At 37.1% G+C, this 18,725-nt stretch overlaps 1 protein-coding gene across 4 annotated transcripts in view; it reads right to left on the reverse strand.

Moving 5' to 3' along the window:
- Positions 1-5,326: 5,326 nt before the first annotated feature.
- tnikb (TRAF2 and NCK interacting kinase b) overlaps positions 5,327-18,725 on the reverse strand; it is a 64,903-nt gene continuing 51,504 nt past the window's right edge. For 3 of the 4 annotated variants that reach the window (XM_026305692.1, XM_026305691.1, XM_026305694.1), the window contains 6 exons: positions 18,151-18,285; positions 17,490-17,590; positions 16,564-16,713; positions 13,976-14,135; positions 10,255-10,394; positions 5,327-8,900 (listed from right to left, as the gene is read on the reverse strand). In XM_026305692.1, the coding sequence (XP_026161477.1) occupies positions 8,817-8,900; positions 10,255-10,394; positions 13,976-14,135; positions 16,564-16,713; positions 17,490-17,590; positions 18,151-18,285 (770 nt within the window). In that variant the 3' untranslated portion in view covers positions 5,327-8,816. Of the gene's footprint in view, positions 8,901-10,254; positions 10,395-13,975; positions 14,136-14,645; positions 15,941-16,563; positions 16,714-17,489; positions 17,591-18,150; positions 18,286-18,725 lie in introns of those variants that run through there. The other variant, XM_026305693.1, reaches the window with a different exon arrangement.

Raw genomic sequence — 18,725 nt, forward strand, 5'->3', positions numbered from 1 at the left:
GGAATGCAGAAGTTTAAAGCACAGAAATACCTTTTTCTTTTTTGTTCTTTTTTTTTTTTTAACCTTTTCCTGACTCCTTTAACTTGCAAAGTCAGAGATTTTTCCCTTTACTAGGCCTCATCCAGTTTACCAGTTTTGGAAATCATACTGCCATAGTTTTTTTTTTTGACTGACTCAGAGGTGAGCTGAAGCCTTAGCAACATATTAACAAATAGGCTTTGAACCTTAATTTTATATTTAAAATTTGGTTTTGTTTTAACGCACATATAAACCTTAGATTTCATTGTCCAACTAACACATTTAAAGCCATATATAAAGTCCTGATCACAATCTAAAGTCATCCTCACTTTTCCCTATCTTCTCCAGTGGATGTCTGCCTTCTGGACTTTGAGTCTAAAAGCACACTCCTGCCCTCTCTCCAAACCTGCACTGCTCATTAATTGACTGGTTGACTTAAAGGATTTGGTGCCCACAAATTCTGAAGACGGATTATGACATTCATAATTCATAAACCACATGTTATAGACATATCTATGTTCTCATACTTGTATATTTATTAAGGCCATCAGTATCTTTTGTCACTAGTATATATCACAACCATTTAGCAGAAACTCTGATCAGTTCTCTGCCATTTATTTTGCTGATGTTGCTGAAAGTAAAGCTGTCAGGTTGCAATGGAACTGAAAGGAAGGCTGTTGACCACTGTGACAATTTATATCTCAAATTGTGATTATAGACCAATTTCTAGACAGTCTGACATTGACTCTAATAAAAATTACAGTAATTTACTACCTAAACCTGTTCTGTTGTGCTAAAGCACTGCAAGGCTTTCAGAACATTTCTCACTGCTTTGTGATATTCATTAACCTTGTCACCACTCAATCTGTTCTTCAAGGTAGCTAACAGCTACCCAGCAGTATGCAAAGTACTTCAAATTAGAAGTATATAAGGTAGTTAACATTAGCTCCACCTTTACCAGGATATTGGATATTGTTTGATTGGATAAGAAAAAAGTTAAAAGATTTTTTTTTATCCCAAATTGTGCTGAAATTGAAATAATTTTAGATTTTTACAAAAATTCAGTTTTATTTAAAAGTTAATTATTGGGTAAAGCCACAGTGGACAATAGGGAAGTATCATGTCTTTTTTATATATTATTTTCCATATATGAAAAGAATTATTAACAAACAGTAGAGTAAAAAGTACATTATAAAAACAACAAAAGAAAAACCTAAATTGGCATTAAAACATTTGATTAAATGTATGTATAAACTTGCAACAACATAGTAAAACTAATTCTCAGTTCATGTTGAAATTTAATCTCTTATAAATATGTCAACATCCAGTAAACTAGAGTAATTCAATTCAATTCAATTTTATTTGTATAGCGCCAAATCACAATACAAATCATCTCAAGGCACTTTACAAAAACTAAAACTAAAAACCCAACAAATCCTTTATGAGCAAGCACTTGGCGACAGTGGAGAGGAAAAAACTCCCTTTAACGGAAGAAAAAACCTCCAGCAGAACCGTACAAATAACTCAAAATACAATTTGCCTTTGTATGCAGTTGGAATGTTGGAATTTAATGCAGTAACCTGTTATTCTGTATGAAAATTTTTGGTAAAATATATGTTTAACTATTACATTTGCTATTTTAAATAATCTTTCAATAAGTACTCTAGATGTCATAGCAGATCACACAAGCAAGACTAATTTGAGTCCATTCCAGGTTTAAAACACAAAACACAGAAATGTTCATAATAGATTCATGTTAATGTCATTATTATATTTAACCTAAGTTGACCTTTTTAAAAAGAAGGTTTTCACAGATACGTCTGAAACATTTGTACATGCTGTTACCCATCTCTGCCAAAGTGCTAACCCAAAGAGGAGGTAAATGAACTGTCCACAAATGTGAACGATGTATGACTTCATCTTTCTCAACCAGTTTCTTAAACTGTAAGTGCAATCAGGACAAGAGCCGTTATCTCCTCTCTGAGTAAAAATGGATCAAGGGTCAAGTGACAGATATAAAAAAGGACGGTAAATTACCTTGAACTTGCAGTAACGAATTTTGGTTTTAAATATATATGCTGGAGTTCAGATTAACGCAATAAAAATTGATTAAAAAAGTTTTATTCCCCATCCTTGACAGCAAAACATTTCTTGGTGGTGTGGATTTGGTACAAAGGTGGTTGTGTGTTTATTCTTCTTAGGGGCCAATTAACAAAATGATAGAAAACAAACAGCAGACACATTGTTCATTAGAAATGAAACAATGTCTTGTTCCAAACTTAAACAGTTTTGGCATAACATGCACTAATTAGTACTTCTCTTGGTAAACCAATTCAACCATGCCCTCTACCGGCTGTTTTTGGAATCTCATCTACTTCTTTGGCTTTGTCCAAGGCCGAATCAGACTTCACTGCCTTTGCCACACTCTTAGCCCATCGCATCATCCTTTTAAAATGGAAAGACATTCTGCCACCCACTTTTATCCAATGGGTAAATGGTTTACTTTTCGTCCTGAAGTTAGAAAAGATTCATTTCTTTCTGCGAGGACATACAAACATATATTTATAAACAATGAAACCCATTCCTGTCATCCATAAAAGAAGGTGTCCTGTTGTCTCCAACATCCTAATAGTGGTACTTGTAATGTTCATTCAACAATTTTTTTTCTTAGTCAGTACTAAACATTCTAATAGTACTGTGTGATTGTGTATGTGCCTTTTCTTTGTCCCTTTAGTCCTATGTGCTACATGTATTCTATGTCTATTATAATTGAAAAAAAAAGAAACAATTTTTTTAATGGGGTATGACTGGGGCTGTAAATTTTCCCTGCTGCGTTTTACTGGTTCAAACATTGACCAGAAATGAAGTAGTTTTTGTTGGTGCTGGAAAAGTCTAATTTAAGTGCACTTCAAAAAAACAGGAAAGAGCGAAGCACTTACTGAATAGATGAATGACTGAATGGGCCAACCCAGCACAGGCTCAGGTGCCCAAGAGGTCAGGGGTCCTTAGAGCATTGTGACTGTTAATGTCCTTCATTATAGAAATATAACATATTAGAAAATAATCCCAAACGCTGCAAAATGACCAAAATACAAAGAAAAAAATATAAAAAAACATTTTTTTCGAAGAGATACGAGCTAAAATGGGCACAGTATGGCTAAAAAAGACAATGATACAAACAGGCACAAAACAACCACAAGAAGACACAAACAGACTACAAATCAAATTGTAGCTCCTACAAATGTAGAAGATGTAGAGGCCTTTTATATGTCGGTCCTCAGGGGTCCATTTTCTCATAATCCATCCATGCAAAAATGTCAAGTAGGGTTGAAGTAAATATTTTCTTATTTCCTTTAATTGATTATTCACTGAACAATAAATGACAGTTGTAATTACCATCACCAGCTATCAGATTCCATGACATCTTTAATCCTTTTGTTATCCTCAAATGTATTATCATTGCTTATCCTTGAGGTCATTTTGACCCTAGCAATATAAAACCTATGCATCTATAATGCTTACTATTTGTTAATGGAAAAATATACAAATCACAATAACATTTCTGAGATTAGCCTTAATTCATTTCCAAATACAGATTTTTATTCATAACATTTGGAAAAAAAAGCAACTTCTGTTATGAAGGATAGCATCTTGTATTTTGTTGGGTGTATAGGGGGTGGACCTATACAGTGTGACGTCATCAATAGTGTTACACACTGCAAGAATGAAGCCAGGCCAGTTGCTATTTTTGGCCATTACGGTCCATACAGACACAAAATATTTTATATCTCTGTTATAGATGTCACCATGTAGCTTTTTTAGAGCTAGAACCATATTTGGACAATAAGGCTAAATATCAATATCTCTTTTTGCACAATTAATTCCATATGTAAAATGATGGGCGTCAGTGATTTTTCTAGCCTGGCCAGCCAGACTAACTCTTTTCCTATTCTGTATATTCTGCCACTAAGAAAGGAGTGGGTCTGGCTGGCCAGACTACAATTTTTCTACACTGTTCTTAAATGTCCAAGCAGCAGCAAATCCATTCCTACCATGGAAGAGCAGGTAGCCTAAAGCCATAATGTGTATGGGTAAAGCAACTTGTCAATCAAACCTACCAATCGTCCCCGCTGGGGGTGGAAAGAGGTGACATGGATGAAAGGAGGCATCGGATTGGTCAGTTATTTATCTTAATATCATATGTTAAGGAATAAATAGACATAAAAAATTAGGAATATTAAGAGCGTGTTCAAACCAAGCCACAGTGATTACTGTGGCAACAATAGTGACTTGGTAACTGGTGCGGATTTTTGAATGCAAGTCAATGGGAGCCAGGGCTTATTGGAGTCAACGGCTATTTCCTATATGGCTTGAAAGTGGGCTTGCTATGTCCACCCCTTCTACAATCATTTTTGACCCCAGGAAAAACAGACATTCCCCACACGAATGAACAGCTACACCTGATACTGCTGTCGTCATCAAAATGGAGTCAAGCCCCACCAGATATACTGTCAGCTCTTCATGACACCTTAGGTTGAGACGCCTATACTAGAGATGACAAATGGGACTTTCTTCTGTCAAGCCCATCTAAATAATATTATAGGGTAACATGTCTGTTGGTGTTTGAAAGACAACAGGAGGTTCAGCACTAAGGGTCTCATTCTTATCAGAGGAGGATACCTCCATCAGGGCCCTCCTCTAACCATGACACATATTCCTCCTTTAGCCCTTTTTGATCAAACAGGAACTAAGCTAGTTCGGGGCTGGTTCAATATGTGAACCTTCCCGTTTGTCTGAATTTGCTTGTTTTCCCAGCAATGCTAGCACAGATCACATTTATACCTATGACGGACTTTTTCATCTTCTTTGTAGTGTTGCTCCTGGCTCCTTGAGCCTAGACATTAAACAAATTGGCCTCAAGGATAATAAGCAAAACAACAAAAACAATTGAACTTTAAATAAGAAAGATAATGTTTTTTATAACCAGGAAACATTTTTGTTTGATTAACACATGAAAAAACAGATTTTGTCTTGTTAGACTAATCTGTTGACCAACACTAAGCACAAAATTTGTCTCATCACATATAAATAAGTCAAAGAATCCAGAACAATGTGTTAATAAAGCGAGGTCAAATGTATGAGATTTATGTTTTATGCAAGAAATCTGTTGCAGTGATCACTTATTTACAGGTAGAGGTGACACACAACATGTGGGATTCTTTGGTTTCTTCAGTTTTTCATCCAGCTGACTTTGTTAGGCAAAAACCTTGTACAAATGAGAAGTGAAGAACAAAAGTGGAGCAGGTAATGTTGCTGTACAAGGAGAGGACATTTATTGTAGAATTTTTCAAGATTAGAGCTGTGTTTTACCAGACTGAGGTTGTCTTTTAACTGGTTCCAGTGATTCAAACAGGGTGGAAACAAACACTCACTTGCATGTCACACACCCGTGCACCTACACACTCGAACACACTCACACTCAGGCTGGAAGCCGTACATATGTTCACAGTCTTAATACGTACAAAAATTGAAATACAAATACAAATAATACCACAATAGAAACATTGTATTTTTTAGAAATTCTTATAGCTATGTTCTCTATTCTGTAGAAAGACACCTAAGCTTTAATAAGTGAACATTATTTTTTGTCTTTCTCTAAAATGGTTAGTAAGATATCATCATAACGAAATTCTTACAGTGTATTTATATATTTATATATATGTATATATCCTTTTATCAATAGTTTCTCAAACTGACCCTACCCCTGACCTTTATTCACAGGTGCTGATTACAGTAACAGCCTGCACATGTAAAAGGCTTCAGCTGGCCTGAAAGCAGCATCACTTACACCGGTCATGGTCCTTTAAGATCAATAAACAATAAAAACATAGTAAGTAAAAGAATAACCGCTTTCCTCTCTCATTGGCCGATTACAATCCCACAAACAAGTAACAACGGGTCACCCTAACCTCACCCCCAAAAACAATAAAAAACATCTTCCCACTCTTCATGAGTTGCTCAGAGTATAAGCATAGAAAAAAAATGCCTAAAATGTCATTTAAATGGTAAATGTAAAATTATTCAGTGAGTAATCCTGACTTTTCGACTGTTACATAATAAACAAGTTTCCAGGTGCTATGTAAGGTTGTTCAATTTCAAGACAAGTTTTAGTGTACTGCTGAGAAAAATGCTTTTGGGCTCATGTAGAAAGTTTGTGTCTCACTGTCCAGCTCCTACAATCAGACAGTGTATTGCCTTTAAATTACAATTTATAACAAGTGATGACAGGTAAAACAGGTATATCACCATGCAAAATGCACAACTAAATAAACTGTGATGAACTACGAAGAAAAAGCCTTAATCCAAACTAAACATGTATGTAAGTCCTTGCTTGGCTTGTATAGTCAGAAAAACCTCCTGTCTGAGAGAAACTACAGAACGCAAAGATTTACAGAGGTATGGCAAAAAAGCACAGCCATTTCTCTACAGTGTTTTCACCTGCTTTGTGAAGTCTGTCCTTAACATCAAGGTGTGTATTTATACAAGTGCAGCACACACAGAAACAGTAAAAGGTGAAGAGCAAAAAAAGGGCAGCAGAAATGTCCAGAAAATAGCAACTACCCTACATCACGTTCTAGTGACAAATAATGTTGATATTATGTTATTGGGTAGCAGCAGCAGCAATAATATCTACAACCTCCTTTCTCCTGCCAGACATTTACTAGGACAGAGCAGCCACATTAGCTGAAACACTGTGCAGCATCTGCAATGACAAGTGTAGAGTGTCTCATTTTTCCCTGTGACACTACCTGCTTGTTTGTAGTATTTTCTCTCCCAGTGGGGAAGAGATGGTGAAGTGTTTCAGCAGTAGCACTCGAAATGTGTGTTCACACTGTGAGCAACACCACCATCAAGGCACAGCAGGTTCTGCTCATTTCCTACAGAGAATGACTAGCGATCAAAGAAACAACAGGTATGTTGGCCACAGATTAACTTTTAAAAGGTCAACATATTTCAGTCACCCTGGTGGATTTCTGCTTTATGAAGAAAACATACAGTGCAAAATAGGAAAAATGTAAGTTATTTTAGAACATGTTAGTCAGAAAAATGTTGTTGACCAATAATTAAGATCTGAGTTCACATGTAGCCTGTGGCTCAGAGAGGTTATAAGGTGATTCAGACTTTTTCTACTTTGACCCAGTTATTTTGAAAGTGTCATGTCCATCTGAAAACGTTGTGTTCACATTAGCATTTACATATTTTGAAAGCAATATGAAATGCAAACATCTAATTTTAAAGTGCCTTACACTGTACACTGCGCGATAACAGTCTTACATGATCACTTCATGTCACATTGTGTAACAAGTATAGCGAAGTCTTGTACACAACTTGTGTTAGATTGCACAATATAAATCGAAGAGTGAGATGAACCTCTGCTGAATCAGAGATGTGTGAATTTAAAAGTGAAGCTAGCAGGTCCAGGTTATCAACTCACACACTTAACTTGCAAAGCTCTGATTCGTTGCAGATGCAGCATGAAAATCAGTAGGATGTGACTATGGTAATAGCAACTACATGCCTCAGTAAACTCTGAATGAGGAGGAGATTGTGGGAAACGTTTGCACCATGAGTTTGAGGTAAATGTATTTTTACCAGTAGCATTAAACTAATTCCTCACTGCATTTTGTATAATTTTACACAGCATTTGAACTGACTAGATTTGTAGATCAGTATTTGATCTTGGTCAGACAATTCTGATACCTACTGGTATTTGATACCAGATCCTACAAAGCTGTAAATCAGCCTCTGGTGGATGTGTCAGCAGTGCGATCTAGGACTGTGCTGGCTCGATTACTGAAGATTTCAGCTAATTTCTCTCATAACTGTCTACTTCTGTCTGCAGCAGCCCAAAATGCTTAGTGTACAAGGGACTTGAGACTACTTGTTGTCCTGATAATAATGAAACATAACCACATCTGGTCAGAGGTTGCATCTTAAGTTTAGTGTCAAGCAATCCACAAAATCTCAGCTTATCCAAAGTAAAACAATTTGTTTATTTATCCACTGTCCTATTTGGCCAGATTGGAGAGAAATACTTGGGGGGAAGTTCCATCTTTGTGAGGACATACACTGCAAAGTGATTTTCTGACGTGATGAAACTGTTGCATCCACTGTTTGGGTTGATGTCAAGCTTTCTTCCTATACTGATGCTACCTTAATAACCAGAAAATGTTTACTAACTATAACAACACAGCACAGTAAAAAATATGTCTGATTTGCTGAAATAAACGCTGTCACAACACCTGCATCACCACTAATAAGCAGAGTGACAAATCTATGTACTCGCAGTGTGAACACTTTGTAAGAAAATCATTGATGTGCTACACAAAGAACTTATCCGAAGCTCCCCATTCAAACAAATGGGGAGGTCAAAGGCTACTCGGCATGATGTCAGTGTCCTTTAAAGTCTCAAGAACAACCATCATCCCAATCGAAGAGTCCACAGAGAAGGCAAAGACATTGTCCACTGACAGTATGTGGAGTCACCTTTGCTCAGTGACACCATTCGTGGGGCCTGTAGTGCCCAATACAGTTGGAAGGTGTTTATATGAGGGACACATGCCTGTGTTTTACCTCTCTGTTTGGTAATCTGTTCAGCAGCTTGTTGTTCATCCTCCACAAACACACATGCACACACACAAACACAAATGATCCTCCTGTCATTCCTCTGTCCCTGTCTCCTGGTGGTGGGCAATCTCCAGAGTGAAGAAGAGGAGGGTTGTTGGTCGAAAGAATGATTACCAATTCATCATGGAGCTTCTGTTGAGCGTCATGAAGAAGACTTGACTGCTGCCTCCAGAACGCACAGAGGCAAAGAAAACCTGCAGGTACATGAGATGTGGAAAGGACAGTGTCAGACTGAACAGCTGTTTCTGGTGTGCAACAGGTTTATTTTAGCAGATATTTCAGCTTGATCACAGGTGTTAGCTTTTTATTTTTTATTTGGATAATAGCCATTCCTAATATAGTGGATATCACAGTTCCTTTATTGCAATAAATAAGGGTGTGAAAGGCCCATTTCCAAAACACTCAATTATTAGTGGTAGAAAAAAATATCATTAAATGTAGCTTAACAATCTACATGTTTTAAATAAAATTGCATTTTATTGTACCAACTATAAATATTGCATGGTATTAACTACCCTTCAAAGACATACATGCAGTACTTATATACAGTAATTTGCTTTAAAGGTCAGGCACCACAGAAGCAAAGGATCAAAAAACTAATGTGATTTACTAGGACATAAAAAAACGTAGCTAACAAAATTGTAACCTGCAGAGGAATTTTGTCTTTGTTGTTGAATTACAGTATACATACTTGACAACATTATAGTCAGCCTATTTTTGGACATTTAGTATGTCCTCATATTTAAAAAAAATAAAAAGTATGAAATTAAATAAATGACTCATTATTGATTTCAGAATGACTACAGAAATAGTGACAGAAGTTGATTCTGTTTTAATGGTAGATCATTTTCTAGTATTTTTCCTTATATTGGATGTTAAAGACAAGAAAATGGAAGGGGAGAAAGAAAAAGGGGTATGATGCTAAAAACAAACAGCTAGAAATGAAAGTTGCCATTATATTGAATGTCTCTTTTCTACTTGGCTACTAAAAACACAAAACATCTATTTTTTATAAATGATCTGTTTGATGTCTTTAAATATTTTTTTGCTTGGTACATCCCAATTCCCATAACAGTTGTTCCTCGATCGATCCAGAAATGATTCCAGCCAGTCATCTTGATGACTATCCCAGCACTCTTACAGATATGTTCACATTATTAGGGAAAAACCCAGCTCTACATTTCAGAGACTACACATACACATCCATGGTGAGCAAAAGCTGTTGTCCTACAAAAATATGAAGACACCTTTATTCCTGCACTCAGGATCCATGAGCAAGGAATCAAGAGACCATCCTTTCCTGATGTCTTTTATAGACACACATCTTTACTGGAAATCATTGTCTAACCAGACATTTCAGATGGGAGAAAATAATGTTCGATGTCTCTAATCATGTTTCCCTGATTCCTCTGTCCTTGCATTTTTTCCTTACATCTTTTTCTTGCATCATACATGGGCAGGACTAAGACTCAAGGAAAAGATGGAAGTTAGGGAAATGTGGATGTCATTATGGCAAATGAAATGTACCCCTGTTCTGCTTAGACGCACCTTGTCGTTCCTCTCTGACAAGAACTTTAGCCGTTGAGCCCGTTTGTGCATGAAAACTCCATCGAGGTGTCCTGTCTCCACTGAGCGGATCTCAATGGCCTTCTCTCCCCAGCCCATGATCTGGTTGGAGTGGATGTAGGCTACAGGTACAGGAAAGGGCACACACACACACACACACACACGCACACGCACACACACACACACACACACACACACACACACACACACACACACGCACGCACACACACAGAGGGGGATTGGACAGGAGATGACTCAGCAGCAGCCTCAAACCGAAGTCAGTCACACCTCGAGGTCTCCTCTGCCTCGCCTCTGGGAGGAGATTATTGCAGCAGTTTCTGAGGGAATTGAATGATCACGACCTCTGAGCCCTTCATATTAGTTTGATGTTGGGAAGGAAGCTGTGATAACATTAGGTGATGGTGGACAGCATACAAAGCTGGGTTTGACCAGACTGATATAAGTATTTGATTTAAATGAATTATTCGAGCGTCACTGATAATTTCTGAGGCAAATTTGGCTGGGTTTTCTGACTATCATTAGAAGCTTAACGCAGAAGTTATAAGTTTGACATGACAGTGAAAGAGGTCAAGTCCAAAAATTTGATGCTTTTCCATGAAAGTAAGACCAGGATCAGATCGAAGCTGCTTTTAGGAAACAGGAACATTTTAAAAACATCCCCTCTTATTGGCAGCCAATTAGTTTAGTGCAATGAAACGTGGTCAAGTGAAGAGGCCATCTCCTTTTGGCACTACTAATCTGTCCAGTATGAAACAGTGGTCAAGAGTCAGCAGAGATGTACACATTTGTCTTTTGTGCATTCTTTGGCATTAGAGTATTTGTGAACTGGAAAATGTACCTAATCTTAGAAATATCTCTTAATGTGGTGCAAATTGATTAACTGAGAATATTTTTGACAGAGATAGGGCTTCCACAGTGGTCCAAGGCTATACAAACAGACACTTAATAAAGCACCTGTCTGTGCTCTCTTCAGTGATGATTTCATTATCACAGTCGCTCTGTGTCGGTTTCAAGTTGCCCTGTGTGTTTTACCCCCATACTTTCTTGCATGTCTATCTTTTTTTGGAGAGGGGACTGATCCCACCTGCTGAGGACAGGGATCAACCAGCAACTCACTACTATATGTGCAGAATAAACTGCTACAGTGCAAGGTTTATTGTTTTGTGTGGGAGGTGGGGGCTGAGGCAGGCCTTGGCTGTGAGAAACTCTGGTGTGACAGTAAAATACAAACAAACATGTTAACAGGATATGATGTCCACATGGAAAACACAGGACATAACCACCAGTGCTCCAGGACAAAGACATACAAATTCAATTAATCAGGATATTGCACACTGACATCTGAGAATCAGAGAATGAAGGCTGAATGGAAAAACACAGAGATATTGATCGACTTGGATCATAAGATCCAAGAGCCATCCTTGATGTGTTCAACTCTGCTCAACTCAGCTGTGTCCTGTTTCTTCCTTGTGGTTTGATTAAAATAATGAGAAATAGAATGATTGAGATTCATTGCACTGTGCTATGTAGTAATGCATAAATTTGATCTCACTTTTAGGCTGCTGAATCTGATCTAACGTTTGGTTGGAGTTATTTTAGAAGTCACACAGTCAAGGATGAAAGTATGAGAAATTCCTGTTGAAATATTTCACAGTTAACAGTCATTCAGAACAAGATGACAGAACTGGACAAAAACAACACATGAGTATTTCCCCCAAGCTTAAAAGTACATAAAGATATACTCAAATGCATAAAGTGCCCAAGTAAAACATGTAGACTCTGTGCAGATTGTAATGAGGTAAAGGGAAGAGGTAATGCTCTGAGGAACATGTGGTTGTCAACTCATGCATTAGATGAATGTTCAACACTTGACATTAAAGGGATACGTTGAGTTTTTGGGTTGTCATACTTTTGGTCAAACTATTCGTGATGAGGATTTTGACAAAGCCCTCCATGTGTTTCCAGTAGATCACTAACTCTTAATAAAACAGTTTGTTGAGTGATGCTAGCACAACTCAACATGGATGTGTTTTGTGCTCCATATCAACCAGTTCCTGTGCAGGTTTGGTATCCTGGCTGACAGGAAGACACATCACCAGGAGGATGTAAGACGGTTCATTCTTGCTATCCACTCCAGATCTCAGTACACTAGCAGCAAAAATGTGATCCCTCATTGGCTTCCCTCCAAGTGACTCATTCTGTTTTTTGAAATTTTACAAATTGAATGCAGTTATTGCACTTCTGAATACTGTAAATTCACTTTATTCAAGAATATAAATGTTTTTTGTCAATCTTTTTTCCCTAATGCATTGTAATTGAACACAGTTGGAAGATTCATTTAAGTATTTTAGGTATAGTGAGACTATTATTAGGGTGTATTGCCCAATTTTAAATATGTACTATATAGAGTTAGATGTGTATATAAGGATATATATACCTGTAAAGAGTTGGTATTGCTTGATAAACCATATTCTGGAAAACAGAAATTTTAAAATTTTGATGTATAAGGACGATGTCACAACCCAACTGTGAAATCGGATATGTGTGGAAAAGGCCCACGCCCTACGCAGCAGTACAGGGAGAGCATTAGGAAGTGTACTAACCTCTGCAGTCAGAGTTTGCAGCCAGAGATAATGAGCAAAGGATGACACAGTAAGTGTGCTATTGCAAATTGTTCTGAATTTAAAAGTCTTTACACATCGTTCTACAAGATGGGAATTTACATCAGGAATGGCTGAAATTAATTTCAGAAGACAATACTCCCTCTGTTAGCAAAAGCAGCAGTAACCATGGTTTCTTTTGTTACTGAGCTAAATGAAAATATCTGTGCTAAAGGTAAACTAGCTGCCTCTGGCTGTGTTTAATACAATGACCATCCAGTTGAAGTCTCTAGTCTGCAGCAGCAGGATCCTCTGTTTCCCATTATAGGATCAGACTCTGGCTCATAAATCTCTATAAACTGTCTGTTTCCAGCGGCAGCCATTACACAGGGTAAACACCAACTGTAACAGGACTTACATTATTCATGAGGTCCTATTCTGATTGGCTGGGGTGAACATGAGTCACCACAGTAGGTGCAGATGAATAATGTACATTTTATGGTTTATAATTTCAGAAACAGCTGCGAGAGGACAGAGGGGAATCTGACCTGTTTGTAAAGATGGATTTAGAGAAATCTCAGCAGCTTTGGGAAAAAAATCTCACCGATGTATACAGTCAATATTTTTAAATATGATATAAAAATATCTGTAATACCGGCTTTTTAAAATGATCCCTTATTCAGAAGGTATAGTTATTTATTTATATTGTTTTCACTTTGTACCACTTATTCACAATAAAGCCAAATGTCATCACGTGATATCACTCAGTGTCAGTGAAGCATGATGCAAAATGGGCATGTGACGTGGGGTCTCATCACTTACACTAAAGTGGTGCACTGTTATTTAATTTCCCAAAAACCTTTTGTATTCCTTTAAGCAGTTAATACACCAGGTGAGACTATAGTCTTGGTTTCTAGTTTACAGGTGTAACTTAAAGCAAAGGGCAGGAGAAGAAAGAGAAGTGTTGCTTTGAACGCAGAAAGTGTGTGGTAAATAGAGAGGGTAAAAGATGATCTGCTGATATCGCTCATAGAGGTCAGAGGTCATGAGTCAGGGAGAATCGAGCTAATTGGTTGACGTACCGACGGAGGTGGGCATCTCGCCCCACTGCAGCACCACGTCTTTGGTGATGCGTCCGTAGGTGTTGACGTAGACACCTTCATCCTCGTAGCACAGCAGCATCTCCATGCCATCCGTCTTGGGCAGAACCACAATGGCGTGCGGGGTCACCTGACCCTGAATCTGCCGGGGCAACACATGGAATGGGGTTGAAGGGGGTGGGGGCAGGGGGTTAGAGGCTGCCATGAGCCTACAGGGTGTGTGGACCTTCCCCTAACCCCACCTACCCCACCCTGAGAAAGAAGAAACTGCTGCAACAATAGTCTCCTGCTCCTCAGCCACGCATCACCATGGAAACAGACATGAGCATAGTGTGATTCATGATTGCTATAGGCAATCTGAGGCGGTTGCTGTGGTTACCATCTCTTTCCCCCGTCCATCTCTGACTGGAACCAGACCAGGGTTAGAGAAGGTAGATTCACCCACTCCATTGCTCACGCACTCACTCACCTATTCAGTCTCTCCACTGAAACAATCATTCATTCACTAAGTTCATTTCCAGGATCACAGCATCATACACTCATTCCCTCATTCTAACTCACCAATTCATACTGTAGCTCAGTAATTCATTGCCTCACTGAGAATTCATTCACTAACCTACTCAAGCTTTACTTCATTCATGCTCTCACAATCTTAGAGTCAGTGATTCTTTATTAATCCACATATTCATTCTCTCACACATTTATTGGTTCTTCACTTATTATTTACTTAGTCAGGTATTGATTAACTCACTCACATACAGATTACTTATTACTTACTTTTTTCATTAATTCAATGACTTAATCAGTAAGTAATTAATTAACACATCATTGCACTCATTGCCATCCACGCATTAATGAATAAATTCATTAGTAAGTCATAAGTCATTAACTCCATATTTTTACTCAATTTTACATCAATTTTGTTCATTGATCACCAATAACATCCTCATTCTGCTTTACTCATTCATAGTATTAATAAAGTTTTGTTTTGGTGTTTTCTATATCAACTGTATATCTATACCTAATCTGTTGCCACTTAATGTGATACATAACACACTGGATAGACTCCCCCTGTATAAATAAATGTATTATTAATAATGTATTATTATTATTATTATATGATAATTATATGATTCTAATTATAATATTGTATACTTGGTCTTGTTATTGTCTGTGTTATGAACCGTTGGAAAATTAGATAATTTATCTCATGAGGTTTAAGCTGATATAATAAATTTGAACTTTGAACTTAGTTTCTTAAGTTACTTCCTTGCTCATTTATTCATCCTCTTGTTTTTTACTTTACTCTATTTTATTCAATGTCCTCCTCCTCTCTCAGGTTGCCTTAATGCCAACACTCAGTCCAAACTGTGTTTCAGCTGCAGACTTTATTACCTCATCTTTGAAGTCTGCAGTATAGCGCTTTGTTTTGGGCAGAATTTTTGCTTGTTACACTAGGAGTTAGAGTTTAGCTTGAACATATGTTTTTACTTCTTTGATGGTATAATATTATTTTCAATTGAGCCAAGAGTGTCATTTAATGCTAGTGACTACTCAACACAATTACTATAAATATACACATATAAGTCGCTCCGCTATATAAGTCGCACTGCAAGTCAGAGGACTAAAAGGTGCAACTTATAGTCTGGAAAATATTGCAATATTTCTTACATTAAATAATGTTTTCCATTTGAGGAGAATGAAAATTGTGCAAAGCTCTTTTCTATCTGTATTGGACTGTGGTGATGTCATATATTGTGGTGATGTCTCTTTATTTCATGCTAGGAAAATGTTGTTTATCATGAAGTCACTGTTAGCTAAATTACCAACATATATCACCAACCTTGCATCCTGATGATACTAGCCTCTATAGCACCAGAACACTCAAATTCTTTTATAAGTCTGCAGAGTGCCCTCAGAGTTTGGTAAAACTTCTTTTTATGCACCCTGGAAATGGAATGGGGTGTTAAATACCATTAGTTCAGAAACACATATTTTTTGAGGTTGAAGGAAACATGCTGTTACTTTATTGACCTGAGGTGGAATATCTTATGGGTGTGGTTGTTATGGTCTAAAAACTCTTTCTTGGCTTTCATCTCCCATGTGTTGCCTTGGATGTAAATATAGGAAAAATCACTATCTGATATATTTACTCACTAGTGACTCAGTCTCCCATTTTCTCTCTATTTAATTCATAAAATTACTGAATTTAAACATGCTTTATTCAGATACCCAAACAGGAAGACTTACATGTGAAGTCTCAAGCTTTACTTGGATGTAAATATAGGAAAAATCACTATCTGATATATTTACTCACTAGTGACTCAGTCTCCCATTTTCTCTCTATTTAATTCATAAAATTACTGAATTTAAACATGCTTTATTCAGATACCCAAACAGGAAGACTTACATGTGAAGTCTCAAGCTTTACTTGGATGTAAATATAGGAAAAATCACTATCTGATATATTTACTCACTAGTGACTCAGTCTCCCATTTTCTCTCTATTTAATTCATAAAATTACTGAATTTAAACATGCTTTATTCAGATACCCAAACAGGAAGACTTACATGTGAAGGGATGTAGATATCATAGGGGTTGCCAGAGTCCACATCAATGACATGGAAACCAACAGTGGAGCCGTAGATGACTTTTAACCTCTGTCCCTCCTCCACAGTCAAATCAACGAGCAGGGGGCGATGCTGCAGGTCGGTAAATGACTGACAGAAAAAAGCGAAAGAGGGATTCAATAAACACCTGTGGTATAAGCAACAAAATAATAGAAATTAAAATGTGTTAGTAACTTAAAACCACCAACTCCATATATGAACAAAAACTCTCCAACCACAACAAGGGTACTTCCAATATCCCTGCAAGGTCAATTGATTATTTCAAGCATATATAGACAAATCTTTTTTTAGGTAGAAATATTGGGAGTTGACATTAAAATGTATTATGAATGTATTAACCCTGTACTCTTCAAGGTGTTTTCATCCACCAAGGGTCATTTTTCTCTCTTAATTTGGCCATAACATTCACTGTACTTCACTGAATGGAATGATTTTTGGTGACAAACCTTAATTTGACATAAATTTTGAAAATATGATTTAGCTCAATAATACACTGTGGGCAAATTTCGTTATGTTCAGGATGAAAACATCCACTAAAATAAACTGCTGTAAGTAAATCACTTTCAATCTGTTTCTTGAAATCAAATCAACATGTAGAATAAGTATAATTTCTGAACATCTTGATTCTCATGCAGTGTTATTTAAAGGCTCATTTGTAGAGCATTGTTGTAACAAGCTTTACTTTTCAGATTATGTAATTACATGTGTTGGTAGTCAGTGATTCATTGACTAACTCAGAAAAGTTTTCTACTGTAAAAGAGATCCATTATCTTAATAAGAATTTGGAAAATATAATCATGTAGCTCTTCCACTTCTGTCTTGTGGGCACACGTGTTTAAAGTTCTGGCCATCCTGGCGCATCTTACCTTGAAGGCCATAAACTTGTGGTAAGGTTTAGGTGCCCATGCGTAAATCTCCACTGAGTTCTTCAAAGCAATCACCAAGAATTTAATCCTCTCATACTTCACTGGAGGATGGAGCCAAACAAAGTGGAATCAAGTCAGAAATGCAGTGAACAATCAGTGGACTTCCAACCACAGTAGGCTTAATCTGCTGCTCAAAAACCATGCATGTATCCTGGTGTTTGTAAACTATGAATTGGGTAAAAAAAAAGTGACTATTTTCATGCTTTGCAGTTTCCAGATTAACTGAAAGCTGGCCTGAAATAAATACAACATTAAACATCTTTTCAAATCTTAACCTGAATGATAAACACTAGCTGCATTTATATGCACCTGAGTATATCTTGTATAATAAGATATTATCGTATGTATAATAATGTGAACAGGCCAATAAAAATAAAAATGCATCATGTGACTGCTTAAGTTGGAACAGACTGATCCGCCCCAATCAGCAGGAATTTTCACAACTTATCAGCTTTGCCTCCATATTAATTTTGGTTGAAAAAATACCTCCATGTAACTGCAGGTAATGCAATGGTTAACTTTGTGAAAAACAACTTTTTCCCAGTTTGTAAACATAGTTAATTATATGTTAACACTGTCACACAGAAATAAGTTTTCTTACCGACTTTGTAGTGCACACAGCCCTCAAGGTCTCCAACAGTGATCCACCCCTGTTTTTTTTCCACTTCAGGGTCGTTGTGTAATATCCTATTTCTAAGCCAGGACAGGTAATAAACACGCAGCTTGTTCTTCTTTCCTGGTTTGTAAGTAACATAATATGTGTCCAGTGATGGTTTATACATCCTGACTCATTTTCATGTGCGTCAACAGACAAGGTTGATGCACTGAAAAAATACTCCCAGAAAAAGGAAATTTACTGAATAAAATTAACAACAAACAAGACTTGCTGAGGAAACCTAAGGATTTAGATGTAGTGGTGAACAGAACACAAGGAGCCAGAACATACATAGTGGAAACTTACATACACAAAGAAACAAAAGACAACCCGCAGGACTGCAAGTAAGATTTTTTGTGTGAGAAAAAAATAGATGCTTAGAAGTGCCCTTACTAGCTTTTAGGAGCATTTAATCTTTTTTAGTGACATAATTAAACATAAACTAATGGGACCTTTCCAGACTCTAGTTCTTGACAGTTAATACAGCCACTTTTTCCTGCCCTCCTTGCGTCCTATCCAAC

This window comes from Mastacembelus armatus, unplaced genomic scaffold (assembly GCF_900324485.2).
Source record: "Mastacembelus armatus unplaced genomic scaffold, fMasArm1.2, whole genome shotgun sequence".
NCBI lineage: Eukaryota > Metazoa > Chordata > Actinopteri > Synbranchiformes > Mastacembelidae > Mastacembelus > Mastacembelus armatus.